General features: G+C 56.7%; 7 protein-coding genes and 1 pseudogene across 11 annotated transcripts; 5 read left to right on the top strand and 3 right to left on the bottom strand.

The window, feature by feature from the left end:
- Window positions 1–1,028: 1,028 nt before the first annotated feature.
- LOC144074011 (spindlin-W-like) lies at window positions 1,029–3,377 on the top strand. Its single transcript, XM_077600052.1, has 5 exons — window positions 1,029–1,194; window positions 1,653–1,828; window positions 1,906–2,153; window positions 2,249–2,485; window positions 2,600–3,377. The coding sequence occupies exons 1-5, from the start codon at window positions 1,171–1,173 to the stop codon at window positions 2,797–2,799; spliced, it is 885 nt and encodes a 294-aa protein (XP_077456178.1). The 5' UTR covers window positions 1,029–1,170; the 3' UTR covers window positions 2,800–3,377.
- A 146-nt stretch (window positions 3,378–3,523) lies between these two features.
- On the bottom strand, window positions 3,524–5,459 carry shld3 (shieldin complex subunit 3). 2 transcript variants are annotated; one of them, XM_077600053.1, is made up of 3 exons: window positions 5,328–5,459; window positions 4,520–5,053; window positions 3,524–4,033 (listed from the first exon to the last, which is right to left on the bottom strand). In XM_077600053.1, exons 2-3 carry the CDS (start codon window positions 4,988–4,990, stop codon window positions 3,827–3,829), a joined length of 678 nt encoding a protein of 225 aa, XP_077456179.1. In that variant the 5' UTR covers window positions 4,991–5,053; window positions 5,328–5,459; the 3' UTR covers window positions 3,524–3,826. The 2 variants fall into 2 exon arrangements, with proteins under 2 accessions (XP_077456179.1, XP_077456180.1); XM_077600054.1 differs by having other exon boundaries at window positions 4,520–5,369.
- A 387-nt stretch (window positions 5,460–5,846) lies between these two features.
- srp19 (signal recognition particle 19) lies at window positions 5,847–7,687 on the bottom strand. The gene is made up of 5 exons (XM_077600060.1): window positions 7,464–7,687; window positions 6,790–6,865; window positions 6,611–6,682; window positions 6,413–6,521; window positions 5,847–6,200 (listed from the first exon to the last, which is right to left on the bottom strand). Exons 1-5 carry the CDS (start codon window positions 7,499–7,501, stop codon window positions 6,070–6,072), a joined length of 426 nt encoding a protein of 141 aa, XP_077456186.1. The 5' UTR covers window positions 7,502–7,687; the 3' UTR covers window positions 5,847–6,069.
- Window positions 7,688–8,244: 557 nt separating this feature from the next.
- On the top strand, window positions 8,245–12,197 carry LOC144074010 (serine/threonine-protein phosphatase 2A catalytic subunit beta isoform-like). The gene is given in 9 exon segments (XM_077600051.1): window positions 8,245–8,733; window positions 9,875–9,913; window positions 10,045–10,215; window positions 10,459–10,632; window positions 10,719–10,808; window positions 10,883–11,015; window positions 11,018–11,043; window positions 11,367–11,485; window positions 11,575–12,197. Coding segments are annotated over 9 exon segments (927 nt in total). The 5' UTR covers window positions 8,245–8,631; the 3' UTR covers window positions 11,648–12,197.
- Window positions 12,198–12,533: 336 nt separating this feature from the next.
- Window positions 12,534–14,813, top strand: rsph14 (radial spoke head 14 homolog). Of its 2 annotated transcripts, XM_077600047.1 has the most exons (6): window positions 12,534–13,083; window positions 13,541–13,643; window positions 13,789–13,907; window positions 14,025–14,256; window positions 14,333–14,469; window positions 14,536–14,813. In XM_077600047.1, the coding sequence occupies exons 1-6, from the start codon at window positions 12,909–12,911 to the stop codon at window positions 14,805–14,807; spliced, it is 1,038 nt and encodes a 345-aa protein (XP_077456173.1). In that variant the 5' UTR covers window positions 12,534–12,908; the 3' UTR covers window positions 14,808–14,813. The 2 variants fall into 2 exon arrangements, with proteins under 2 accessions (XP_077456173.1, XP_077456172.1); XM_077600046.1 differs by having other exon boundaries at window positions 12,536–13,083; window positions 14,333–14,813.
- A 229-nt stretch (window positions 14,814–15,042) lies between these two features.
- On the top strand, window positions 15,043–18,873 carry LOC144074009 (dematin-like). Of its 2 annotated transcripts, XM_077600050.1 has the most exons (10): window positions 15,043–15,192; window positions 16,612–16,673; window positions 16,728–16,799; window positions 16,880–17,014; window positions 17,090–17,195; window positions 17,310–17,354; window positions 17,424–17,567; window positions 17,844–17,950; window positions 18,035–18,185; window positions 18,259–18,873. In XM_077600050.1, exons 1-10 carry the CDS (start codon window positions 15,165–15,167, stop codon window positions 18,303–18,305), a joined length of 897 nt encoding a protein of 298 aa, XP_077456176.1. In that variant the 5' UTR covers window positions 15,043–15,164; the 3' UTR covers window positions 18,306–18,873. The 2 variants fall into 2 exon arrangements, with proteins under 2 accessions (XP_077456176.1, XP_077456175.1); XM_077600049.1 differs by having other exon boundaries at window positions 16,612–16,799.
- LOC144074006 (actin filament-associated protein 1-like 2) lies at window positions 18,816–23,825 on the bottom strand. Its single transcript, XM_077600045.1, has 13 exons — window positions 23,482–23,825; window positions 22,250–22,384; window positions 22,097–22,179; window positions 21,279–21,644; window positions 20,985–21,164; window positions 20,846–20,914; window positions 20,603–20,669; window positions 20,077–20,330; window positions 19,886–19,971; window positions 19,653–19,755; window positions 19,373–19,585; window positions 19,119–19,223; window positions 18,816–19,028 (listed from the first exon to the last, which is right to left on the bottom strand). The coding sequence occupies exons 1-13, from the start codon at window positions 23,513–23,515 to the stop codon at window positions 19,002–19,004; spliced, it is 1,722 nt and encodes a 573-aa protein (XP_077456171.1). The 5' UTR covers window positions 23,516–23,825; the 3' UTR covers window positions 18,816–19,001.
- On the top strand, window positions 23,441–26,024 carry LOC144074015 (ras-related protein Rab-14-like; annotated as a pseudogene). The gene is made up of 6 exons (XR_013300213.1): window positions 23,441–24,028; window positions 24,330–24,389; window positions 24,488–25,014; window positions 25,096–25,162; window positions 25,227–25,314; window positions 25,549–26,024. The product of XR_013300213.1 is annotated as a ras-related protein Rab-14-like (transcript).
- Window positions 26,025–26,034: the final 10 nt, after the last annotated feature.

Below are 26,034 nucleotides of genomic sequence, written 5' to 3'. Positions count from 1 at the left end.
GTCAGTGAGGTGCCACATCATCCAAAGTTTTGCCACTCCACCATGTGGCCATCGCTTGTATTACAACACAGCTTTTCAATCCAATCGAGCCATTGTTTTACAATGGTAGAAAAGGAAAATGTAAAGACAATAAATAAGATGACGGACTTTTCCATTTCATTTCCTGAAAGGTTATGTGAAAATGAGACTTCCAAGTTTGACAGAAAAATCAAGAAAACAAATAAAGAATCCTATCCAATTCCCCCAAGTGACACAACACCGAGTTGGATGAGATGGCCTTGACACGGCTCCGGTTTGTCATGCATGTTCGGGGGCTTGACGAGAGTGAAAGAGAAACGACTTTCAGTTTCCTTGTGACAGGGTAGAGTAGCGCTAAACATAGCTGCTTTACAGGAAACGCCACCTGCCCCCATCCAAAAGTATCGGAACTGACTTTTTCTTTGTCCGAGATTCAAAAAGGTTCAACGGGAGACAGAATATCAGCGTACATATACCATTTGATTTCAAGGTAGTGACATCAGAAACACAAACCCTAACCCAGTAGAGTCGTTCTTAACCTTGTTGGAGCGAACCAACCCCGCCCCACCCACCACTTTCATATGCGGATTCACCGGACCCTACTTGAGGTTCAAATCAAATTGGATTTTCTTTTTCAAATTCAAAATAGTACTACGTATATAAATCAGCGGTCCGGTGGGGCAAGTAGTTAGCGCGTCAGCCTCACAGCTCTGGGGTCCTGGCTTCAAATCCAGGTCACGTCCACCCGTGTGGAGTTTGCATGTTCTCCCCGGGCCTGCGTGGCTTTCCTCCGGGTACTCCTGTTTCTTCCCACATTCCAAAAACATGCATGGAAGGTTCATTGGACACTCTAAATGGCCCCTAGCTACGAGTAATTGGTTGTTTGTCTCCTTGCGCCCTGTAATCGTCTGGCCACCAGCTAACTAACCACCGAAACACTAACTCTGGCCCGGAGTTAGCTGGGATAGGCTCCACGCTTTCATTTTGAAGGCGGCGCGGCGCGGAATCTCGACTTCCGCTCTGCGTCCGTGGTTGGCGCGGCGGGGAATCTCGACTTCCGCTCTGCGTCCGCGGTTGGCGCGGAAGGCAAGGGGAGCTGAGCTCGACGGCGCCTGCGCAGTGCACCGCCGAGTAAAGGGAAAAAGCCAGTCCATGAAGACGCGGACCGTCGAGTCGGTAAGAAAGCGAACGCGTTCCCCCACCGAGCTTTGGGCTCGAGCACAGCAGCACGGCAGCGCGGCCGACTCTTTTGGCATCACGCATTGGCTTTCAGCTTGCAGCCAGACTCCTTCCTTCCTTCCTTTGTTCGCCTTGAAGCACTCGGGAGGCGCAGGCGCACCACTGCCAAATATTAGCGCAGCCGAATATACCGCCTTCTTGCTCGTGGCGTTAGCGTGGTTATCTTGAGGGGCAGAGGGGGATGGCGGGTGGGGGCTGGGGGGGTTGTTTGGTTATTGAATTTTTCGAAAGCACCGTTTGGAGGACTTGTTTGCGGGTGCACCGTTCACCGCATTCCTCCCACGAGGAGAGGGCGTGACGTCAGACCACGGGAATATGTCGCAGGAAAATGACGTTGTTCTCAGTCGAATGTTTCATATTTGCCGCGTCCAAGTGTTAATGCTCGTCCCTTCCAGGAGTTAGTCGGCGCCCCCTCTTCCTCCTCCTCCTCCTCCTCCTCCTCCTCCTCCTCCACCTCCTCCTCCTCCTCCACCACCACCACCTCACCGCGCGCATGCACCGAGAGCCCCGTCGGTGAGCGGCCGCCGCCGGACATGTCGGACCACGCTGCCAAGAGGAGGAATCCTCACAAGTAAGGCGGAGCCGACGGAGCCCGAGAAGGAGGAGGCGCGTCTTTCTCTAAGATTTGCTTGCACGCTCGCGCGGCAGGAAGCGCAAGAGCGGCGCGGAGGACGCCTCGCCGTTGCCGTCCGACGGCGACATGGTGGGCCGTCGCATCCAACACGTGTGGAAAGAAGGCGCCAAGTGGTCGCAGTGGAAGGGGACGGTTCTGGACCGGGTCCCGGTCAAGCCCTCGCTCTACCTCATCAAGTACGACGGCTTGGACTGCATCTACGGCCTGGAGCTGCACGGCGATCGCCGGGTCCACGGCCTCCGGATCCTGCCCGACCCAGCGGGTGAGCTCCGCCGAGGCCGGAGGGTGGGCGTGGCGCACCGAGCCGCCCCAGCCCGGCGCCCCCCGCTAACCGCCACCCCGTCCGTCGCCATCCAGCGGCCCCGGCTCGCCTGGCCGACGCGCCGCTGTCCGACGCCATGATCGGCAAGGCGGTGGAGCACATGTTCCAGGCGGAGGAGGGGCCCAAGGAGGAGTGGCGGGGGATGGTGCTAGCCCGCGCGCCCGTCATGACCTCCTGGTTCTTCATCACCTACGAGAAGGACCCGGTGCTCTACATGTACCAGCTGCTGGACGACTACCGAGAGGGAGACCTGCGCATCCTGCCCGACGCCGGTGAGTTCTGGAAACCGGGGGCAAGTTCGGACCGACCGAAGCCCGATGAGAATGCCGTCTTGACTGGGCTTCTCTCTCTCTCTCTCTCTCTCTCTCTCTCTCTCTCTCTCTCAGGCGAGAGCGCACCGACGGAGCGCGAACCGGGAGAGGTGGCGGACAGCCTGGTGGGCAAGCAGGTGGAGTACGCCCGAGATGACGGGGGCAAGCGCTCGGGGATGGTCATCCATCAGGTGGAGGCCAAGCCCTCCGTCTACTTCATCAAGTTCGACGACGACTTCCACATCTACGTCTACGACCTGGTCAAGACCTCCTGAGGCCTCGCGACCGGACGCTCGTGGGCTGCTTGCAAGCGTTTTTGGGTTGGGTCGGCGCCGCTTCCCGAGAAGCGGAAGACGGACGGCTCGGACGTGGCGGCTCGCCTGGCCCACCTCTTTCTCGTGGTCTTTGGAGCGCGGCTTTTTTCCTCCGGCGTGGCGCCGCCCATCCCGGAAGAGGCTAGCTAAAGAGCCAGAAGGAAAGCGCGCGCCGACGTCCAACCTCGCTTGGGCCTCGTCCCCGCGCCGTTCGTTGTTCCGTCGGCGTCGGGAGAACGTCCGACGGGGGCTTCCGTCGTTCCGGCTCGAGCCCAGATTTGCTTGGTCCATTTTGTTCAAAAGGAGGTTTGTACCCAAGAAGAAGGACTTCCTTCCCTTCGGTGGCCGCGAGGGACCTTCTCGGGTGACGTTGCACTTCCCTTGGTCTCACTCTAGGGGACGTTTTTTCTCTGGGTGTCACAGTTGGTTTGGTGCCGTCTTCCTACGTCGAGGACCTAAAGTTTGATTTTGGATGCTTCCGGGCATTTTGCATTTGTACAACTAAGGAAACAAAACCCAATAAATGTTTGTGTTTCCCACTTGCGTCGGTGCTTGGCCATTTCGATGTCTCAAAAATGCCACTTGGCATCTGTTCCGATTTTACTGACAGCCTTGAAGGAGAGAAAAAAACACCATATATATATATATATTTTTTTTTTTTTGAAAGAAAATAAGCTCACGGGACTAAGCAACAAATTGTCTTTATTGATTTGGCACGTGGGAACCACATTAAAGTCTTCAGCATCATTTGAAAATATGTGCTTGAAGAAAAATACTGAGGGTGTGCAGGAAAAAAGTACTCTGGTTAAGATGCTTTTCCAAAAGCCCCCTATTGACACAAGCAGAAAATGGCTGTCAAAGCAACATGACAAATTTTTTTTTTTTTTTGCAGCAGCAGCAGCAGCATCGTTCCAAAATGGCTGGCGTCCAGGTTTTAGCATCCCGGACAGATATTGGACGCGGGAGCGCAAGCGTCTCACCGGATCCATCACCCCAAGCTGAAGACCTTTCCGTGCTTGTGCACGGACAAGGCGATGCTGCCGGTCAGCCGCAGACGCTCCTTGAGGAAGCGGCCCACCGTCTCCGAGTACAGCACGTCGCAGAAGACCCAGATCTCGGACCGCTCGCGCCGGATGGTGGCGTTGCAGGTGGGCAGTCCCCCGGCCCGGGCCGCTCTGTTCAGGGTTCTCCACACCTGTCGGTCGGCCGGTGAGAAAGATAGCAAAAGAGAGAGACCACGTTAGCCCCCAAATGATACCACGCCATCTGGGGAAGACTACAAATACGGAGAAAGCCGTTCATGGCTTGGACGAGGCGAGTGTGAATTGACGGCCACTGCGGCGGCTGGGATTTCCGCGTCATTTCGGGACGGCTCCCGTTTTGGCCTGCGCTCGAGAGCGTACCACCGGCTAGCCTGGCGTGCATGTTTTGGGGACGTGGGATTGGAGGAAAGCCACGCACGGATGCACGCAGGCAGGCAGGCAGCATGCAAACTCCAGCCAGCCCAAGCTTGGATCCAACGACCCTCCATCTCGGAACGGCGAGGCCGACGAGCCGAGCCCTCGGCCGCCGGTGCGCCCCGGTTCCCATTGCGATCTCAATAATCGTATCGGGGTGGCACGGAATCGTGGCCTGTAAATGCTACCGCCCGATTTCTATGTAGGATGAGCAGCCGAGCTACCTGTTGGATATCTCGTGCGGCGCCACAGTTGTGCTGCGTGATGATCCACTTGGACCTCTGCCGCGGATGCAGGCCGTGCGCAGACACGGCACCACGGAAGCCTTTCGACGACGACGGTCCGGCCTCGGACCTGGACCCGGACCCACACGCCCCCCTGCAAGCCAACACGTTCCACGAGCGGTTCTCCGGAGTTGGGGGTGGCTTTGCCAAAGGGCCAGAGACGCCTCGGCCGCCGAGGTTGAGGTTCGACTCCGCCGCTCGGATGACGGGGGCGTCTTTCGCCGGCTTGATGGGCGGAGGGTGCGAACGCGAAGACGGCGACGCAAACCACGGGGTGAAGACGTGGGCGGGCCGGCGGGGGAAGGGCTCCAGGAGCTTTTCTGCGGTTGCGATCAAATCACTCAGTCCGTCGGAGCCTTCGAGACGATGGTGTACAACAACATCCGCCTTCGTCGTCGTCGTCATCGTCATCGTCGTCGCGTCACTCAAGTCAAGTCATCTCTTTGGCGTGCGGCACACAGGCAGGCATATCGGCTGGACGGAGAAAAGTTTTCAACACTGTCAACAGTTTTTGCTCTCGACGCGAGGACGAGAGGGGCAAGACGTCAAGGAACGATGAGGACGAGGACACGGCTGTGACGTCACACCGAGCCAACGAAACGCCTGCCTCCGTCGTTTTAGTTACTTCGGTCTCGAATTGGCATTTTGACGACTAATTGTCCTCAAAATGTGAATACTATTAGCCATAAGCCTACGCAAGATTATACATCTAAACGACTCAAGTAGAAAACCAAGTGAAAGTACAAACCTGCGCGTCCGCCGCCATAGCGAAGCTAGCTTGGTAGCCGGCGCCGACATCTCGGAGTCTCTCGCGATAATTGAGTCGAGCCCTTGGCTCGTGTTTTTTCTTCTTCTTTTTTCTCCTCAACGGCGAATGAATGGATGACAAAGTCCAGGGGTGGGCAAGTCCGGTCCCCGAGAGCACCTGTCTGTCATCCAGTCTCTTTTCCATATCTCCCTCCCTCCCTCCCTCCCCGATAGGGGCTCTCCAGGGCCGGATTTGGCCACCCCTGTTTTTAATTGGGCTTTTCAATGTGGTTCTGTTTCTATTGTATTTCCACGTCCACGTTTGGACACTGCAAGTTTTACTTGTTGTCTGCAATCTGATGCTGGCTGGAAGGAGTTTGCACGTGAAATGGGATTGCTCTTAGGCTGGATTTTAAATGATCCGCAAATGCTTGGAAAATGAAAGTTTTCTGTTGTCAGGTGGAACCGCCGGCTGTGGTTTTTGGCACGTGCTCGCGAGAAAATCAAACGACACCGGACCTTTTGATTGCAACCAACTCACTTTATTCAGTTCTTGGTCTTAAGCCAAATGAGAATACTCTCCATCCTTCTCCGTTGGACAGCCGGCGAAAGCCAGAAGCCGCGAGCCGCAAGCCGCTCGCCCCCGCCGGCAACGAGATTCCAAAATAAAATGCAAAGAGTTCCGTTCCGGCCGGGTGCCAAGCGTGGGCTCTCTCGGGCTGAAAAGAGCGGCACGCCACGCTTCACTTCTTCTTCTTTTTGCTCTTCTTCCCGCCGTCGCCGGCTTGCGAGCCACTCTCCGCGCCGCCGCCCTTCTGCGTTCGACTCTTCAGTTTGGGGATCATCTCCGAGACGTACAACATGACCCCTTTGCCTGAAAGGTGGAGAAAAGAAGGGACGCTGGGTGAAGGAAAGAGAAGGGATGCGTCATGGCTTCCGCGGGTGAAGGATTTTCCACACAGGCAAGAAGAAAATTCTGGGTCTTATTTTCAGGAGCGGAAAACGTCATTAGCCGAGGCCCGGCGTCCCACGATGCCACGGTCGAGTTTCCGTCACGCCACGGGACGTCCCTAAAGACGCACTTACGCGAGGAGAACTTATCGTGGCACAAGCTGCCGTCCTCCCGCTTCAGCTGAACTCGGACTCGACCTCGGAACTGGACGTCGCGGTTCCACTCCCTGGGGTGCATCTTGTCCTGGACAAAACGCCAGACAAAGGTCAAGGCGCATTCCCACAGTGGGGGGGGGGGGGGGGGGGGGGGGGGCGGGCGTGCCCGGCGCTTACCTCCACCAGGACGTTGACGCCAGCGGCGGTCAAGACGTCGCGGATCTCGGCGCACGAAGGGTTCTCCACACCCTACGCAGAAGGACGGACGGGTGTCCATTTTACATCAGCGGTCTGACACTAATCATTTGCAAAAGTTCCTCAGGATCCAATGCACAAAAGTGGTCCGTGTTTGTCACCTTCTCTGTAGGGATTCTCCGTCCTTCGGCTTGGCTCTTCTTACTGTTGATGTAGACGGGATAAAGGCAGATGAACCTGGACAAGACGAGACACGCACACGCAACACATTGTGAAATGTGGGCAAAAATAAATAGGATAAATGGTAGACATTGGCAGTGGTAACAAAACCCAAATAGAGTACGACATCATACTCCCTCAGTGTATTGTTCCGTCATTTTTCGCTAAACTTTCTCACCTCGTAATATGAAAAGGTATGATTTTATTCTTGTAATATTGGGCCTTCTCCTGAAAGTGTTAGAATGTATGGCTTCATTCTCAAAATATGATGACAAACAAGCAAAAAACAATGCTGCCTTCTTCCCCCCCCCCTCCCCCTAATGCAAAGTATACAAAAGAATGAGTGTTTTGGAGGGATCTGCTGGACACGTCACGATACGGATACAAAGTAAGGACACATTTGACTTGTTCATTGGGGCTCGTCATCAGTTTAGACAAAAGTCCCCATTTTTTCAGACCTGGAATTTGGTTGATTCTTCGGTGAAATGTCGTTCGAGCGTCCCATCATCTTCCGATAATCGTACCATCGCGATACATTGGCGATACGTTCGCCTACACCAACTCAGTTCCCAAACAACAGTTAGCTTTAGCTTCGCTAGCTAGAGCGACAACTCACCGCTCCTTTTCGGCGGGGTTCTGCGTCAAATGGGCCATGTTGTTGTTGTTGTTGTTGTGAGGGCTGCCTTTGCACCCCTAAACGCCCGGCGAGTCCAAGAAAGTGTGATGTGGTCTGAAAATTGGGCTAAAAGGCCCTCGTTTGCGTTGACTCTCTCGCCACCTTCTCCTACGGAGCTCGGTGGGCGGGTGTGCGGCCGTGCGCCTTGCTTAAATAAGCCCCGCCCAAAACGCTTGTTTAAGGGGTCGCGGGGGTGCTGGGGCCTATCCCAGCCAAAAACGGGCAGAAGCAATGAATGGCTGACCGGCCAGTCGCGGGGCAAATGGAGACTGAGGACCGCACCGGCGCCCAGCCCACTCGTTCCCATGAACAATTTGCACTTATGGCATGAGCCTCCCATGCATGTTTTGAGTACCCGGAGGAAAACCACGCAGGCAAGGGGAATGTCCCCAGGGGTAAACGTGCAAATTCCCCACAGGAAAGCACGGGGTGAAGGAAGCCCTCAATCTCATAACTGGTGAAACCTCTGTCCGCCAGTGGAATACGTATCCCAATTGGCTTTAAATGTTGGGTGCTGCTGTCAAAGGGATGCATGAAAATAGACTTCTTTTCTACCCAAATGAATGAGTGTAATGGCTATGGCTTTAGCTCAAGTCGAAGTTGCTGCCTTGATGTCTGACGACGACGCGGAAGTATGAGTGACGTCATGTTGAGGGAACCAACAAAAAAAAAAACATTTCTTGCCATGTCCAATCGTAACGCCTTGCAGTTCACCCTCGTTCCACGCGATGTCGCTTCGACGCCGCCCCCGTCTGTTGCTGAAATGCCCGGATGTTATTGTAACTAGCCCGTTTAGCACTCGGGCTAACCGCTGCCTTCCGCCGTTTAGGTTTGCCGCAACCGGGACTTTCTGACCTCCTCCATTTCCCCGGGCGTTTAATTCGTCGCGTTCCGGTTTTAACTCATCTTCGCTAGTTTATCATGATCAGTTTTGAACGAACGGCTCGCTAGTTATTGGTGGAATCGTCGATTTTACTACCGGTTTGGTGGGACTGAGTCGGTTTAACAATACGGCGAGCTAAAAGCTAACGTTGCTAAGTGTCCAAACAGGCCTCTTTTTTTTCAAGGTAGCTAACGCGGCTAGTTGAGCGGAGCTACTGCGGCTGTCATGGAAGACAAATCTTTTACGAAGGAGTTAGACCAGTGGATCGAACAGCTAAATGAGTGCAAGCAACTTTCGGAAAATCAAGTGAGGACACTCTGCGAGAAGGTAAGTTTGCCCGACGAAAACCGTATTTCTGTTCAAGTGCCACTGGCCTCGCGTACGGGCCCACATTACAAAAATGGCTGCGACTAATTGCTGGCCTTCGGGACTGCTAGGCGGCTAATTTCCCCCCGTCGTTTCCTACCGCCTAGCCGTAATCGAAAACATCGATCGACATGCGTTTGGGCTTGTTTTAGAAAAAAATAATTGTTTGTGTACCGTCAGTCGTCGGCTCGCCTCGCCTTAAGAAAGGCATTTGAACTGTCGCAATCTGCCCTCGTCCCACTCAATAGACAGAGCCGGTTTTGCCTCTTGTCGCATTACGCTTCAACCTCGACAAATGTTTTACATTTATTTACGTCGAAGCCCGTTTGGTTGTGTTGTAAAACGAAACAGTTGAATACGCGGTCTAGTTGTACCCCGAAAGCGCTCATTTATAATGTTGTGTACCGCGCCCTGCTTTTATCGATCACAGGTTTTATTACATAAAGCTGACAAGGCTACTTAAGAAACGCCACTGCACCTTTTATAGAGTTGTAAAATGAATGAGGAGACGCACTAAACAGAGGTCGATTCTAATGACAAGTCAGGACTGTGTGAAATTGGCAAGGTGATTTTTGGGTCGAATTCAGAGCCTCGTCATTTTTATTTGTCAGCACAATTTCACGTTGGGTTGATGATCGTTGGTATGCGGAACCAGAATCAACTACTAGACCCTCCTCGTCGTCCTGGTCCATGCCTTCAGTGCATTTGACGATGATAGACGTCCAATTCTATGGCTCTTGGCGTCCCCCTGCCGTGAATTTAAATGAGGTGGTCACGAGTGAACGTCCAAACGGTTGCAACTGACAGCCAATAAACGTTATTGTATATTGCCATTCATTCAAACGTGGTCTCGGGGATTTCGGGAGAGGCTGACGTGATGGAAGCGCCATCCAGGCGCCACAATCCCGTTTCCAATCGTATGCCTTCCGCTGAGCACGTCATCGATATTCATTGATAATTGACAACAAAAGAAAGCAACCAAAGACTCACTGAGCGTGTGTGATGCTTTAAAACCACATGATCGACCACACGGAACTTATTTATGACCCTGGAGGCCCCCACCAATGTATCATGACCTTGAAACTTTTTTCTCACCCCCTAGGCCAAGGAAATTCTAACTAAGGAGTCCAACGTCCAGGAGGTGAGAGCGCTTTAAACACGGGTTACCCTTACCGCCACGCTGCGCCACGCCCGAGCGATAAACGCCCCGGTGGCGGCAAAGAGGGAAGGAGGCCGAATTGATGGGGGCGGGGGTGGCTTGCCTGCCTTCAGGTGCGATGCCCGGTGACGGTGTGCGGCGATGTGCACGGCCAGTTCCACGACCTGATGGAGCTCTTCAAGATCGGCGGCAAGTCCCCCGACACCAACTACCTGTTCATGGGCGACTACGTGGACAGAGGCTACTACTCCGTGGAGACGGTCACGCTGCTGGTCACGCTAAAGGTCCGTCCGGCCGGCCACCAAACCGCCGCTCGCGGGTGAAAAGTCTATTGTCGCAATCCCAGTTTTTCTGCCACGAAAGAGATTCCCGGAGTCTCGTTTAGGTTTAGAAGCACGTTAAAGAGGAGTCTATCGACCAATGTGTTTTGCGGTCACCATAAGCCGCCTTTCTGCTCTCGAGCGGAATCTCGGGCTTTTGCCTCGCATTCCTAAGAGACTTAAGGGTACGTGTGGTGTGGCGTTCAGGTGCGCTTTCAGGAGCGGATCACCATCCTGCGAGGCAACCACGAATCCCGGCAGATCACGCAAGTCTACGGCTTCTACGACGAGTGCCTGAGGAAGTACGGCAACGCCAACGTGTGGAAGTACTTCACGGACCTGTTTGACTACCTGCCGCTCACGGCTCTGGTCGACGGGCAGGTGGGCGCCGCCGGGCGCCGCGGTCGGCCGGCCGGCCGGTCGCAAGTGTGCGCACGCACGTCATGGTCTTTTGCTCCTCCCCCTAGATCTTCTGTCTCCACGGAGGCCTGTCACCTTCTATTGACACTCTGGACCACATACGCGCTTTGGACCGCCTGCAGGAGGTCCCGCACGAGGTGGGTGGGCGCAACTGCGCTTTGGGCCTTTTGTCTCCGGAAAAGGAACAAGCGTGCTTCCTCGACTTTGGCAGGGCCCGATGTGTGACCTCCTGTGGTCGGACCCCGACGACCGCGGCGGCTGGGGCATCTCCCCACGAGGCGCGGGCTACACTTTCGGTCAGGACATCTCCGAAACCTTCAACCACGCCAACGGGTTGACGTTGGTGTCCGCGCCCATCAGCTGGTCATGGAGGTACCTCTTGAAATGTCTATACTTTGGTCTGCGTGTATTTTGTTGTTTTTGTTTTTTGTGGGGGGGGGGCAGTTTCCATGGTGATGGAGAGCGCCGGCGGCAGCCCTGTTGCTAGACGACCAAGTGCCACGTAGAGCCTGCCGGGCAATAGCGCCTAAAAATAGAATTCTCTCTCAAAAATTGACGACACAAATTTTGCCTATTCCGGGTTACCACATTTTCTTTTGGGCCCCAAAAAAAGTATCCTTTTTTTTGTCCCCCCACAATCATTTGCAAGATCATTGTATCCTAGTGATATGTGCTAAGTTAGTGTTGTGCCGCAGGGCTACAATTGGGGCCACGACAAGAACGTGGTGACCATTTTCAGTGCGCCCAACTACTGCTACCGCTGCGGGAACCAGGCAGCCATCATGGAACTGGATGACACCCTCAAGTACTCTTTGTACGTCCATCCGGTCGCAGCGCGCCGCTTGTCTACGGCTCGATGTGAAAAGTCGGCATGTAACGCTTTTTGGTGTCTTGCATCCGCAGCCTTCAGTTTGACCCGGCCCCTCGTCGCGGCGAGCCCCACGTGACCAGACGCACTCCCGACTACTTCCTGTGAATGTTGGACGCCGTCCCCGTCGACCGCCCGCCTCCCCCATTACTGTCCCGAGGAGAAAACCGATTGGCTGAAAACATCCCCGAGATCAAGTTAGCGCGCCCTTCCCTCGCCCCGCCCCCCTCACACACACACACACACACACTGTGTTTCCACTCTGCTGTTGTTAAAGCTGTGCTACACGTGCAACTAAGATGTTACTTTGTTTTTTTTCTGTTCATGACATCTTTTAAGACATAATAAAACTTCCAAGGTGGACCAAATGTGCCATATTCTGATCCTTTCTCCCACTTATGCTTCTTTTTTTTTTTTTCTTTCTTTTTAATCCTTGCCTCTCTGGTCACATCACCAATGTTTGATCCACATTTGTCCCCCACCCCCACCCCTCCCTCTTGTTTGGAACAAAAAGAGGACAACTAAAAGAAAAGGTTTGCTTCAGTAGTCCCGATGTGAGTTTTAGCTGCAGCGCTACTCATTAAATCAGCATCTATATACTGTCATTTGAGACCACAACACAACTATCAAATAAATTGTCCTGTTGACAAAGTCAAAAGTCTCCGCCTTCCTTTTTCCCCGCACCAACCATTCATGATGCATCTATGGAAGCGACAATAGATATTTTCAACACTCCGTAATCGATAGCTCTCTTAAATAGAAGCCGGGCCGGCGGGATTGATTGACTGAATTGTGGAATTGGAATCAACTCTGGTCCTGGAGGGGGGGGGGGGGGGGGGGGGGGGTTGGGGTCCCCCCTTTCCGTCTGTTTTGCGTGTCTCCCTCCACCAACACACCTGAATCAAATCATCGTGATCGCTATCAAGCTTGCTGATGAGTTGATCATTTGATCATCATCATCAGGTGTGCTTGAAGAGAGAGGGAGATAGGGATGGAAACAGACTGGATGATGGGGGCTCTCCAGGACTGGACTTGGCCACCCCTGGCCTAAAAGCAAGAAGCCAGATCAAACCAAAACATGGAGCACGATCCAAAGTGGAAGCGGAGCCGAAGCTAAACGAAAGCGGAAGAAGAAGAATCCAATTTGGCCGTGGCTTTGTGATGCGCGTCCTTTCCGATGACGTCGTCGGATTGGCGGCGTCTGGCGACACCCGTTGCTCGGCAACGGTTCCCTCACGAGCAGGCGAACACGAAACGAGTCAATTGAAAGGCAAGCAGACGACGACGTCACGTCCGCGCCCACCTGACGCGAAAGCGCGGAAGCTCGGTCGGGGAAACATCGCTCGTTCTCTCGAGGAGTCCGCGTGACATGACGGGCGTTCATCTGGACCCGAGTCGGGCTCCGGTGGCCTTCGGGCGCCTGGCCATCCCGGAGCTCTTCGCCCGGCTGGTGGAACCCGACGCCGCCGAGAGGCTGCGCGCCCTCGCGTCCCTCTGCGACGTCACGCACGATCCGGAGCGACTTTACCAGGTGGTCAGTGAAGGTAAAAATCGAGCGAGCCGACCACCAGCCACAACGTCCGGCCCCGTTTCCCGAGCCACACGCTAGCGACACGGGAATGCCCCAAAGCGACTTGCCCACCGAGTCAGCTTCCGTTCGGCGGCCTGCATGCTCGTGCGCTTCTTCCCTTGAAACACTAGATGGAGCCAGTTTGTCCATGTGCTACGTACGGCATATTCCTCGTCACTCCGGCTCCTGAGAAGTCTGCTTGAGTGATCTCCAACCCAAATCGAGCAAATACGTAACCTTCCCTTTCTTTAGATTTCAACTACCGGCGTAGGTTGGCACGATCACGTGACCCACTTTGTAAAACTCCAGTAGGGGAAGGCAAATATTGGCAGATAGCCCGGACTCCGCTAACGCCGTGGCAAAGCGTCCAATTCAATTTGTCGTGGCGAGCCGTCCTAGAGTTAGTCACGCTCCATTCACTGGCTCTCCAGGTTTCCTGGACCAGTTGGAGGTTCTGTTGAAGGACCTAGATCCGGCCGTGAGGACCAGAACCTGCGAACTGCTGCATCTCATCACCAGCCACAACATCGGAAGGTGGGTCTCGCCAAACATGCCCGTCCACCCTCACCTCAAATCGGCAGATGTCCGCTCGGACTAAAGAGCGGCGCTCGACGCAAAGCCTTCGACTCGGGGTCAAACGTTGACCCTAAGAGACGAGCTCGGTCCCGTGCGCCCCCAGACAAGCCCTCCTGTGCTCGCCCCTACTGGCCCGTCTTTCTCAGCTGCTGGACGACCCCTCGCCCGTTTGCAGAACGCGAGCCCACCGCGTGATGAACAGCCTGGCGCTGCTGCCCGCCGGTAAGCCACGTGGTGGAAACGGATGCATGCAAAGGCAAAGGCAAAGGCAAAGGCCATCAAATCCAATCCAATCCAATCCAATCCAAATGACCAAAGAAAATGGCACATTTGCGGCAGGCGCCAACGCCCTCCAGGCTCTGGTTCCCAAGCTGATGCTCAAGCTGGAGGCGGAGCAGGAGGAGAAGGAAGAGGAGGTGCAGGCCCTGTTGCTGTCTACGCTCAGCTGCTGCTCGCGTCTGGACGCCCGACCGGCGCTGACCCACCGCGGCGTGACCCTCATCGGACGCAAGCTCTCGCACGCCTGCTCCGACATCCGGAGAGAGGCGGCGGGAGCCATGATGGCGCTCAGGTGGGCCACCCGGCGGGACCTCCCGCGTGGCGTCGAGCCGAGCGCCGGCCGTAACCGGCGCCGCCCTCCCTCGCAGCGTTCCGGTGGAGGGCAAACGTCAGGTGTGCGAGGCCGCCGTGCTCCCCGTCCTGGCCGACCTGCTGCGGGACCGCGACGTGGACGTGCAGGCCAACGCGGCGGGCGCCATCATGAACACGGCGGTCATCACCACAGGTGGCGTCGCCGCCGACTCCGACTCGGACAATCGATGGGCTGGCTGCCTCCGCTCTGCTCCCCCAGGTAAGCATCAGTGCTTGGAGCTGGACGTCCTCCCGGTCCTGCTGCAACTCCTGTCGCATCGCGAGGCGGACGCGGAAGAGGAGCGGCGGCGCAAGGCCCTGGTCCTCTACTCGCTGCGAGCGCTCACCTCCTTGGCCGAGGCCCCCGACGGGCGCCGCCGTCTGCTGCTCCGCCTGCCGCTGCTGGTGGGGAGGAGCGAGGCGCCCGAGGAGGACCCCGACATCCGCCGCGCCGCTTGGACGGCCGTCAACGTCGTCACCTGGACGCCCTGACCCGGCCTAAAGGACTGGCCGCCAATCCCCGAGGCGCCGGAGCGTGCAATAGAAGGAAATGTGTCGGAAAACTCTATCTTTGTTTTGCATTTGGCCCTAACCCGTGTGTGCTGGATTAAAAACCAAAGAAAAGAAAGAAAAAAAAATCATCCGCAAACCAAAAGCAAAAGTGACATTTGATAGAGCGCCCTCTAGGCGACCCCCGAGGCGACGACTAATGGACTGCTCCGCGCGGGCGTGTGAAGAGGCGGGCGTTGACGAGCGAGCTCAGAGGTTCGCTGACTCGCTCGCTAGCTGGATCGCCTTCTGACTGGCTGGCTGACTGACCGACCGACTGGCTGCCGAGTCGCACGCCGGATGCCGCTTGCGCGCGTAGACGCGGGAGGTAAGAAGACTGACCTTTCGTCTGTGACGTCACGCATCACCGCGCGATCGATGGATTCCCTTCAACTGGGACGCCGTGACCTAAGAGCACGCGGAGGGGCTAAAGATGAGGAGGCGCACGGAGCACGGAGGGTTGACGTCTGGCGGCTGGGATTTAGGAGAAGGCAATCGATTTCACGTAACACGTGCTCAAAGTCGGGCCGGACATGGCGGGATGGTCATGGGATGGGATGGCGGCGGGTGGCGGTGCGGGCCAGGAAAGAAGCGCCAAATAGACCAAGTGGTCTGCCGTTGCTTATCTGTGAGAGCAGCCAGAGTAGTGTGTGTTTGCGTGTACGTCAATGTGTGTGTGTGTGTGTGTGTTTTGTGAGTGTGTGTGTACAGGTTTGGAGGCAGGAATGAGGTCACAAGTGCATTTGGCACCCAAAATGATTGGAGTACTGGAATGTTAAGTCGCTGACTACATTGACAGATGGACCACAACACCCCCCTGCCCCCAAACACACACTCACACACACACACACACTGTTCTCATAGTTACAAGTTATCACGTGACTTTTTCTCAGGTAGCACCTTTATTTTGTCTTTATTTTTGACATGGCAGACTCAGCCAAAAGCGTCCCTTCTTTTCCTGTCGTGACGCAAGTATGCGAGCCAGCCGACGCCGCCGTCCGTCACCCGCCCGTGAAGCGCGGGGGCGGGCCGCCGTGTGCGCGGCCCAGATAAAGCAGGAAGGGGCCGCCGGGGGGGGTCCCGGGCAGCCCTCTGGCCCACCACGCAAATGTTTTGCCGTCGTACTCCAGTGTGAAACGGGACGCTTGAGACATTTCCAAGGACGTCGGGCCCGTCTTGTTGTTTGCCTCTGAAATTGGAGCCCGTTTGCCAAGTGCATTTGGACGTGTTTTGGCCTGGAACCTCGCTTTGTCTCGCCTTCTCTCTCCTTTCTTTGTTTGCGTGCAAATAAGTCGGCTCATTAGTAGCGGTCAGCGATCGCCTTGAGTCGGGGGACCTTGTGGTCGCGGCCGCTGCTATGCTTTCAATTCACAACTTGATTTTGACCTTTGGAGACTTCTTCTCCCGTTCTTTGCCGTCGAGCAAAGCACCAAAATTCTGGCGGCCGACCCTCGGCTCGCTTGGCGACCGAGTCTGACGTGAGCCGACTCGGGGTCGCCTCCATCGAGTGGGGTCCCGCCCCGCCCGCCTCAGGCACCCCCCAGCGCAACAAAATTTCCCGAATACGGGATGAATAAAGTTATCCAATCCAATCCAATCCAATCCCCCCGGTCCAGCATTGGCGCGTTGTGAGGTGGAGACTTCCATCTGGCTCTGCTCCTCCGTCCCCAAAATAGGCCGATCCAAGGCTTGAAATTGCTACCGGCGTGCGCTCCATCGCTCGCCATTGTTTTCTTGCTATCTGCAGGCGTTCCCGGGAGAGAGCCGGTCGCCGTCGGTGGTGGCGGTGGCGGCGCGATGACGCCAAAGGTCATTTGCATGGCCCGCCAGCGTTGGCCGAGCGTCACCGTGCCTTTCCCGCAGAGGCGTCAGACGTCCCCGGGCAGCATTCTGTCGCAACGAGGAGTGCCGGGATCCCCCGCGGCCGCCATCGTGGTGAGCCGCCGGCTATTGTTTGGAAGGGGCCGGGCCGGTCGGCGGTCCGGCCGGCGCTCCTAACGCTTCTGCCCCCTCAGGCCCGCGTGGACGACGGCGTGATGCTGTACAAGGACTTGGCGGCGCTCCCCAGGGACAAGGCCATCCTGGACATCGAGAGGCCGGACCTGATGACGTACGAGCCTCGCCGCCAGCGCGGCCCGCCGGATGCAGCGGTGAGTGCGCGCCGCTTTTCCCCGTGACCTTCCCGCTACGGCCGCCTTTTCAACTTTGGCTTTGGGCCCTCCTAGGAGCGGGGGCCGCGGCCCCAGAACGACGGTCCCGCCGGCGGGGAGAGATCGCCGTCGCCGACGGAGACGCGGACTCCCGCGACCACGCGGCACTTCCACAGGCCCGGTAAATATCTCCCCGAGGCCGGCGTCTGGGCGGATTTGCGGGTTCCGACCCGTGAGCATCGTTGGGGCGTCGGAGCCGCTTTCAAATAACGCCGTGACCTTTTGGACCTTTCAGCCAACGGGCGCGACCTCTACAAGAAGCCGCCCATTTACGGAAGAGGTGAGCGACCGGGGCCCGTCCGTGGCGGCGGCGGCGGCGAGCTGACGGTGCGCCCGTCGGCCCACGTAGGCGCGGGCTCGCCGGCGCTCCCCGTGGGAAAGCGCCTCATCATCCAGTCGTCCAAGTTCCCCGCCGCCCGGCCTCCGGATCCCGACGCGCCTTCCAAGATGGAGACGGACCGCTGGCCCTGCCCCCCGGCCTGCGCCGTCTTCGGTACCTGTCTTTCTCTTGGCCACTTTTAAATTGGCGTGGGACGCCATTTAGTTTGAAATACATATTCTTATTCTTTTTCCACCCTCGGAACATCCGAAAGCGTTCCAACGGTGGGATAGGTTTCATGTTCCGAGATGACCCGCATTTGAACATGGCCAAGCGCCTTTGATGAAATTGTTGTGCGCGCATTTGTTGTTTCTTCTTAGCCGAGCTTTCTCTTTCTTTCTCTCTTCTCATTCTTTCTTTCCTCTTTGCTTCCTTCCTTCCTTTCTTTAGAGCAGGAGAAAGCTAGCCGCAGAAGTGGGCGCCACCCAGAGGAAGAGGAAGAGGACGAGGACAAGGACGAGGAGGACCAAAGTCTGTTTTGGCAGGAACTGGCCAAGGTGGGCGGGGCAGGGCAGGGCAGGCCTCAGGCCTCGCGGCTGTGCTCCGCCCACTTGGCCCTCTCTCACTTGCCTTTCATTCAGATTGGCTCCAATTTGGGAAGGATGATCCTCCGGTCGGAAGGCGTTCCCAGGAAGACCGGCTCCCTCCCGGACGCCGGCCCGCCGACACGTACCCTACCCACCCGCGTTCACGCGGCTTACTTCTCGTCCGTCCCGAGGAAGGCCGGCCGGGGTGAGTCTGTCCGTGCGCGACGCGACGCCTCCGAGTGGCTTACGGCTGCCCGCCTTCTTGCCCTCCCTCGCAGTCGAAACGGACGCCATCGGGCTCGTCGGAGAAGGCCGCCGCAAGTAAGGCCGGACAAACCGCCGCTCGCATCCAACCGGAGGCAAAGGGCGACGGCGGTCGTCAAGCCGCCCGCTCGCACGTCCAGACATAAGTGGCGCTTTGGGCAGAGACGCCCGTCACCTGAAGAGTTTGCCGTCGTGCTCCGGAGGAATTTGAGCGCCTTTCGCCTCGACGGCGGAACGGCCTCGAGAAGGTGCCGTGGCTCTTCCGACCCACGAGGCGTCACGTACCGCACGCCATTTTTTTTCTTGTTTTTTTTTTACCAAGGGGACAATAGACACGCTTGGTGCTTTGTTTTGAATAGAAGCGACTAATGCAATTTTGAATGTTTTTGAAGACGCACGCGTTAACAGCCAACGGGCCCGACAACTCGGGGGCGTGCGTCCGATACCACGTGCTCTTTTACGCGGCCGCTATCGCTCATCCGTCATTGTACGGGCGGCCGTTTCTGACCGGTAGTGCCGTGGTTTATTGCGCGGAGGATGAACGAGATGCAAAAAAACAACTTTCTCTTAGTCCAAGGCTTACGCCGAGCTTTAGATGGAAAAAATATATATATGTTTCATGAGTAAAATGGAGGATTGTGCTTTTGTTTGACGTCGACGAAGGGTTAAATACGCGTGGCTGGAGGGAAAAAATGGAGAAAACAATAAATTAAAGGGTGGTTCGGCCAGCAGAGAACGTCCCCTAACGCGGCCGCTCTCAGGCGGCGGCTTTGCTCTCCCATTCCTGCGGAAAGGCCACACACGCACACACACACAAATCTTTGTGAATCCGCAGCGCCAGCCGAGGGGAGGAGAACGAGTCCGATGGCCCCACCTTCCTCCCGTGGAAAAGTTTCCCGTCCTCCGACGGAGCACCTCTCGCCGTCGCCGAGCTCCTGACGGACGCCGCGCGGCGCAGGAGAGGCTTCAGCAGACTGGCCTGCCGGATGAGGACCGTATGGATGCGTCACAGTAAATATTCAAGATAGCGAGTGTGCGTGAAGATGAATGTGCCATGGCGAGCCTGTGCCGGCGACTACGGCGCGGAGAAATGAAAAGCAAGTGCAAAAAAAAAAAGAAATCTCTCACCTGCGCCCGTTCGCCGCACACGGCCAGGGAGCGTCTGAAGGACGAGCGTCGGTTCCCGTCGCCGGCCGACGGCAGGTCGGCCTCGGAAGCGGCCCCGGCGACGCGGCCGCCCCTCCCGCCCGCCAGTTCCAACTTCTGAACGCCACGCGGCGCCGGCTCGGGCCGGCCGCCGAGGACGGCGTTGGCGTAGGTGGCGTCCCCGGAGCCCCGGAGCTGGCCGACGACACGACGGGAGGCTGAGATCGGCGAGACGGAGCGGGTCGTCCAACGCGCCTCGTACCTTGTGCTCCAGGACCGGGGCGTTGGAGTAGAGCGGTGGCGGCGCCGCCGATGGCGGGCCGCCGCGAGATGGCCGCTCCGTGTACGTGTTGAGGGTGTGGCCGCTGAGGAGGGACGGATACGGAGGTCAATGCCACGCCCGTTCCACCCGCTGCTCCTGAATCCATCTGCACAATTCCTCGCTACTCCCGTCCCCGGAAGACGAGCCCGCCGTTCGGGGCCACGGAAGCCTACCCATCAGGCGTCTCGTCGCGGAGGAAAGCGGCCGCCGCGTCTTCCAGGAGGCGCGTCCATCGGCGTTTCTCGTCCGCCGAGCCGACCTGCGGACGGCGACCGGCGTGGTCAACTTTCCGCCGCAATGGCGAGGGGGCCCCGGCCCAAGTTCCCGGCGGCAATGGCGACAATCCCCCTCCCCGGCGGCTCACCTCCAGCACGGCCAACTGCTCTCGCTCGCCCGGCACGCTGAGCGTGATCCTGTGCGGCGGCGGGCCATCGGGCGCCGCTTTCACCCGGCAACCCCGCAGGCGCAGCTCGTACTGAGGGGAGCGCGCTCCCCGCCGGCCGCCTTCCTCCTCCTCCTCCTCCTCTTCCTCTTGGGCCGCAAACATGTTGAGGATGCCCGCCTCCACCTGACACAGGAGACTCTGCCACTGACAATTCATCAGCACGCTCAGCACACCTGCAACACCACAGCGCCTTCCTTCAAATGAAATGTGGCAAAAGGAGCAAAAAGACAGACAGACGTTCTTTTGGGTGCGCGTCGCCGGGGAGGGAGGGAGGAGTCCGTCACCGTCGGACGTCACGTCGCTCGGGACCGAGAGGCGTCCCGCCGGCCGTCAAACCGCCCGCCGCTCGCTCAAAATCCCATTTTCCACATTCTTAAGCTTCAAAGCCAAGGTACATCTAAAAAGGAGGCCATTGCCTTGTAGGGAGAAGAAAGCCAAAGAGTACCTTTGTTCTTGGGTCGCAGACATGAACTCTGTTGCTGGTTTGTGTGGTTCAGGAGGACGCTGGACGGCTGCCAACGCAAACGGAGCAAGTTGACAAAAGCCTTGGCTTGGACGCCACGTGCAAATATACGTATGCGTGGCTCAGCTATATGTATATGTGGCGGCCCGGCCCCCCTTTGACGTCCCGTCGTGGCACCAAAGCATTTGTGGAAGTTAGGCTAACGCGGCTAGCGCGGCCGCTCACCCGGCGGGAGCGCGGAGGGAGTTCCCAGCCGTCGTTCTCGGCGCCTCCTCCGCTCAGCTCCTCGATGGTCTGCCAGGGAACAAACGGGGCTCCTAAGTCAGGGGATCCCCTTTCCCGTGGGCGAGAGGGAGGGGCGTACCCGGCGCCACTCGTCGGCCTGCCGGTAAGTGGCGTAGCCCAGGACCACGGCTTCGCCCCCCGGCAGCAACAGCTTGAGTCGGTGGCGGATCTTGCGCCGGCTCTTCAGCTTGTAGAGCGGGCGGCAGCCTCGCAGGCTGAGCTCCAGCTGAGGGAGGAGGTCCCGCACGCACTTGTAGCACTGCCGCCGCGCAGCAAAAACACAAAAGGGTCAGCGGCAACAAAGGCAAAAGAAAAGGCACGGGCAAAAAGCGCCAGCCAGGGAAACAAAGCCAAAGGCAAGGAATGCAAGCACCAGCAACGTGTGCTTTCGGATGATGAAGAGCTGCTTGCTCCACTGCCCCAGCCACCTCCTCCTCCACAGGTAGCCGCACAGGCGGGACTCTTGGGGCGCTCGCAGACAAGGCTGGGAGGAACTCCAGCGGATGTAGTGAGCTCTGTCCTTGGCCTTCTCTTTGTCCTCGTCCAAGTCCTCCTCCTCCTCCTCCTCCTCCTCCTCCTCCTCCTCCCCCCGTTCGCCGTACGACTCGTAGTAGCTGCTCTCCGACTCCTCGTTTTCCGCGGGGCGCCGGGGAGCCCCGGCCCGGTAGGGTCGCGCTTCCTCGTAAGTCTCGTCCTCCCCGTCGCTAGCTCGGGGGGTCTCGTCGTCATTTGGCCTCAGCTGGTGGACCGAAACAGAAGGCACGCTTACGTTATACACACCTGCTCATTCAACGGTGGGATCCTGAAAAAGAAACCGTGGATAACAATTGAAATGGATCATTTAGGTCGCGTCGCCTTCCTTCAAACGCCACAACGGGAGCCGGCAGAGGGCGTGAAAAGGAAGAAGGGAAAAAGAAAAGCCCAAAAAGCCCAAAAAGCCCAAAAAGGAGAGCCGCAGTCACGTCGGCCAGACGCCGGCTAATCGGGCGCTTCCTCGATGGCCCGGCACGTAAACATCCCGTCTGTCTCCTCCCAAACCTCAGGAGGACTCTATCATTAGCGGCGGCCAATCAAACACCCTCCCTCCCTCCCTCCCTCCCGCACTTCTCGGAGGCCGGAAAGGGGTCCGCGCCGCTCTCTTTTTGGTCCGCTCTGACTGTGCCCCGGGAACATGCCCCCCCCAAGACTCACCCGGTCTCCGGTCCGGACGGGGGACTCGCCGTCCTTCCGCTCGGACGAGGGGCGGCTCATGACGACGTACTCGGCGTCCTCGGCTGGGGACAAAGCGCCGGGGGTGAGAAGCCCGCCGTCTGCCGGCTCGGCCGCGGGTGGGCCGTGGCTAACCTGGAGCTTCCGGCGTGCGCAGGGACGACAGCAACTCCGAGATGGACTTCTTCTGGGCTTGGGCCACGTAGCTCAAGTTCTCGGAGTCCAGGACCGACAGGAAGCGCCGGAGGTCCAGCGTCAGCTTGGACAGCGCTGCGCCAGAAATCCTCAAAGTCAATACGGCTCGTGGCTTTGGACGGACGGGATGGTCGGATCGGTCGCGCCGGAAGGAAATCCTGCGGCCGAGCCGCCGCGGCCCCCGGGGACCGGCCCGCTCCAAAGCGCACGGCGGCCCACTCCAAAGCGGACGATACCAATCTCCACGGCAAGTCCGTGAAGAAGGCAGGAAGGAACAGCCTTTCTTTCCTAGACTGGTGAAATGCTTTGGGCCACTCCACCCCCCCCCCCCCCCCCCCCCCCCCCATGGCAATCTTGACAGCGGTGCGAGTGGGAGATGATGCTAATTTTGCTAATCGGCCATCTGCCCCACACGACACACCCAGCGCTCCATCGCGATGACGACACTGGCGTTATCGCAAACATGCGCTTATCTCAACATCAATGTCACTTCCTGTTTGCAACAGCAGTCAAACACACAAAATCCCATCAGAATGGCACAAGCCACCACTCGACCAGACGCACAACTTCTGTCTGTGTGTGTTTGTGTGTGTGTTGGAAAGATTGGCCATGGTTTACCATCAAAACCAAAGCCTCAAATTAGCACAAGGATGGGAATCCTATACAACTCTGCCCAGTGTGTGTGTGTGTGTGTGTGTGTGTGTGTGTTGTCTCGGAGGGTGTGGAAGCGCTTTCTCTTTCATGGCACGATGGTTAAATATAGCCAATGTTGGTGGGAATCGGCATCCAATCGCCATCCAGTTTGGCCCACTGGGACATGCTCCATAATATTACGATGTTGATAATGATGATGATGATTTTGAAGATGTGGTCACTTCATCCCGTGGCGGGGAATTGAAGAACAACTTCTTCAAGAGCTGTGCGAGCATAAAAGTTGCGGTCCTTTGTCAAGAAATGACAGTCCCAAATTCCAAGTCTTTTGGCGCGTTTTTCGACATAGTATTTCATAGAAGACGCGCACGCACGTGAACAAGCATAATAATAATAAAAATAGAGTGAGTGACGAACCGAGGTCGCGCTTGTTTCTCTTCATGAACTCGCTTGCTTCACGCCGGCCGCCGCTGAATTGGATGTTAAGTCTATCTTGGTTCTAAGTGAGCAGGCTCACTCACCTTTCTCTTTTTCTTTCTCTTTCTCTTTCTCCATCACGTCTCTTTCAGCACATGATGCGCCTTCCTCTCGGTGACGACGACGACCAGAACAAATCAGGACCAAACAAGAGGAGAATGATGGGGGGGAAGACGCGGAGCGGCGAGAAGTCTCCGGCGGTGCGCTCACGTCGGCCAAGGGGGCGGGGCCAAGTCCCCAACGTCAGAAACGTACAACGACTCGTCCGTCTCCAAGCCCAATCATCGACACAATACTAGTAGTATATACTATAGTATATGCAACGTACGAGGACCATCGAAAATCCATTTCCCCTAACCCTAAGTAACCCGTAAATTCCTTAACCCTAACCCGTAGCCAGCCCCTTTAGGCGCCCGGAAAGGAGCTCTCGCGATACATGACGTGTTTTGCTGGGCGGATGGGGAAGCGAGCGAGCCTCGCGGAAGAGACGGGAGGCTCCCAAAAAACTTAAGTTAAGCCAAAGCCAAAACCAACGCCAACGTTGCCGCTTTGACACATTTCTACGCTTGGACCGGACACCGGGAAGGTGAGGTAAAAGAAATGAAGAAAAAAAGCCCCCATTCCCATTCCCAACTTGAAACGAGTTGTTTTATGAAGTTCGCTCGGCTCTACGCTAGTGAGCTCCAGCTGTTAGCCGGCTAGCCGCTTAGCAAAGGTAGCAAAGAGGAGAAGGATTGGATTTTGACGATGGATTGTATGTAACGAGTGAGTAAACGGTGTGAAAGATGCGCCTCGACGAAAGTCTTGAGTAAATGCTCGGCGCTAGAGTTTAATGGCTCGGATTTGACTTTCCTTGACTTGCCTTTTTCTCACTGACTTTTCACCCATGCAGGAATAACGATGACCACCGCGCCTTCCAACTACTCGTACATCTTCAAGTACATCATCATCGGTGAGACCTCCCGACCGACCGACCGACCGACCGACCACACACACCCTCGAGTGCAAATGTCTTGACTTTTTTTTTGTTGCCCTTCTCCCTCCTCCAAGGTGACATGGGAGTGGGCAAGTCGTGTTTGCTGCACCGGTTCACCGAGAACAAATGGACGTCAACCTCTTTTTGTATTTTTCCCATTTTAGGCAAAATGGCGATGGCGATTTGTGCCACCGAGCATGCGTGGACTAGCGAGCATTTAGGGCCGATCGTCCGCGGCGCCCGAGAGGCCCGGCCAGCGTCTCGCTTTAAAGTCACGCCAGATTGTGGCTAAGCTAGATTTGAATTCTGGGGCCCTTTTTTGACGGCGCCCAGCGTCCTTTTTGAACACTCCACCCGGATTCCGACCGGAGCCGACGGGACGTCCGGGAGAGGTGGACTTAAAACGCTGTGGTCCACACCACAGTCATGGCCGACTGCCCTTACACCATCGGTGGGAATTTAGCACCAGGATCACGGAGGTCCACGGCCAGAAGGTCAGGCTGCAGATCTGGGACACGGCGGGCCAGGAACGCTTCCGAGCCGTCACCAGGTCCTACTACAGGGGGGCTGCCGGGGCCCTCATGGTCTACGACATCACCAGGTAGCGCCGCTTGCCCGTCTCCCGCCGCCGTCGCCGCCGATGGATGGCCCGCCCCGATTTTCTCTTCTCTTCTCGCCTCAGGAGGAGCACCTACAATCATCTCAGCAGCTGGTTGACCGACGCCAGGAATCTGACCAATCCCAACACGGTGAGGCGGCTTGGCTCCCCTTTCACCCACCCCACTTGCTACCTTCCTTCCCATTTGTGCGCAGGTGATCATTTTGATCGGCAACAAAGGCGACCCGGAGGCGCGGAGAGACGTCACCTACGAGGAAGCCAAACTGTTCGCCGAGGAGAACGGTGAGCCGACCCCCTAAAAAGATTCTGATTTAGGCCAAAGATGCATCTTTTTTTTTTGTAGCAAAAGGGAAAAAAAGTCGAAGGATTAGGGTCAAAGATTGAGATTAGTTTTCTTTCTTTCTTCCCCTAGCGCAAACTTGCCACAAACAATTAAGCATTTTGATTTTGCGCTATTATTTATCTTTTTTTTTTTTTTACATGGTGACTGAGCACGGTCCGTGTTTTTGCACTTAGGTCTGCTCTTCCTGGAAGCCAGCGCCAAGACGCGAGTACACGCGCGCGCACAAACACCGAGACGGACGCTCATCGCCGACGGTCAACCGCCCAAAGATGGATGCGGCTGCTGACCCGCCTAAGGAAGGACGGATGGATGGACAGATTGCTTCTTTTGGCCGTGACGACTCAGTCCACGCCAATTACGTACCCCTGTTATGTTGTGGGACAACAAATGAAAATCGCATGTTTGCGTGCCGTGTCGCAGACGCCGGAACTTTCCTGAGGACTTTTCAATTAAGTTTGGACAAAAAAAATGAACGGCATTGCCTTTATGGCCCAGCAGCATTACCATCCGGCAGAGGGCGCCATCGCAACGCAGATAAAAGTGACTATTTTGCACGCATTCCCTTCCTGCCTTCAGCCATCGATAAAATAGACAGATACGTCTGGGTTCTCACGTAGAAACGTATGATAAAATGGATTCATTTCACCAACCTTACTCTT

This window comes from Stigmatopora argus, chromosome 5 (assembly GCF_051989625.1).
Source record: "Stigmatopora argus isolate UIUO_Sarg chromosome 5, RoL_Sarg_1.0, whole genome shotgun sequence".
NCBI classification, from domain to species: domain Eukaryota; kingdom Metazoa; phylum Chordata; class Actinopteri; order Syngnathiformes; family Syngnathidae; genus Stigmatopora; species Stigmatopora argus.
This window is presented reverse-complemented; position numbering and strand designations above follow the sequence as displayed.

What these genes read in the sequence shown, in the direction of transcription:
- shld3 (XM_077600053.1), bottom strand. Translation starts at nt 4,990, where the DNA reads ATGACGATGACGACGACGACGAAGGCGGATGTTGTTGTACACCATCGT. An exon ending in CCGCACGAGATATCCAACAG is followed by an intron (nt 4,034 to 4,519) that starts GTAGCTCGGCTG and finishes GCCGACCGACAG; the next exon opens with GTGTGGAGAACCCTGAACAG.
- LOC144074011 (XM_077600052.1), top strand. Translation starts at nt 1,171, where the DNA reads ATGAAGACGCGGACCGTCGAGTCG. An exon ending in AGACGCGGACCGTCGAGTCG is followed by an intron (nt 1,195 to 1,652) that starts GTAAGAAAGCGA and finishes CGTCCCTTCCAG; the next exon opens with GAGTTAGTCGGCGCCCCCTC. An exon ending in GCGCATCCTGCCCGACGCCG is followed by an intron (nt 2,486 to 2,599) that starts GTGAGTTCTGGA and finishes TCTCTCTCTCAG; the next exon opens with GCGAGAGCGCACCGACGGAG.
- rsph14 (XM_077600046.1), top strand. Translation starts at nt 12,909, where the DNA reads ATGACGGGCGTTCATCTGGACCCGAGTCGGGCTCCGGTGGCCTTCGGG. An exon ending in ACCAGCCACAACATCGGAAG is followed by an intron (nt 13,644 to 13,788) that starts GTGGGTCTCGCC and finishes GTGCGCCCCCAG; the next exon opens with ACAAGCCCTCCTGTGCTCGC. An exon ending in GGAGCCATGATGGCGCTCAG is followed by an intron (nt 14,257 to 14,332) that starts GTGGGCCACCCG and finishes CCTCCCTCGCAG; the next exon opens with CGTTCCGGTGGAGGGCAAAC.
- srp19 (XM_077600060.1), bottom strand. Translation starts at nt 7,501, where the DNA reads ATGGCCCATTTGACGCAGAACCCCGCCGAAAAGGAGCG. An exon ending in GCGTCAACGTCCTGGTGGAG is followed by an intron (nt 6,522 to 6,610) that starts GTAAGCGCCGGG and finishes CGTTTTGTCCAG; the next exon opens with GACAAGATGCACCCCAGGGA. An exon ending in CCACGATAAGTTCTCCTCGC is followed by an intron (nt 6,201 to 6,412) that starts GTAAGTGCGTCT and finishes TCCACCTTTCAG; the next exon opens with GCAAAGGGGTCATGTTGTAC.
- LOC144074006 (XM_077600045.1), bottom strand. Translation starts at nt 23,515, where the DNA reads ATGGAGAAAGAGAAAGAGAAAGAAAAAGAGAAAG. An exon ending in TCTGCGACCCAAGAACAAAG is followed by an intron (nt 20,331 to 20,602) that starts GTACTCTTTGGC and finishes GTGGTGTTGCAG; the next exon opens with GTGTGCTGAGCGTGCTGATG. An exon ending in AGCAGTTGGCCGTGCTGGAG is followed by an intron (nt 19,972 to 20,076) that starts GTGAGCCGCCGG and finishes CGCCGTCCGCAG; the next exon opens with GTCGGCTCGGCGGACGAGAA.
- LOC144074009 (XM_077600049.1), top strand. Translation starts at nt 15,165, where the DNA reads ATGCCGCTTGCGCGCGTAGACGCGGGAG. An exon ending in GCGGCCCGCCGGATGCAGCG is followed by an intron (nt 17,015 to 17,089) that starts GTGAGTGCGCGC and finishes GGGCCCTCCTAG; the next exon opens with GAGCGGGGGCCGCGGCCCCA. An exon ending in CCCGAGGAAGGCCGGCCGGG is followed by an intron (nt 18,186 to 18,258) that starts GTGAGTCTGTCC and finishes CCTCCCTCGCAG; the next exon opens with TCGAAACGGACGCCATCGGG.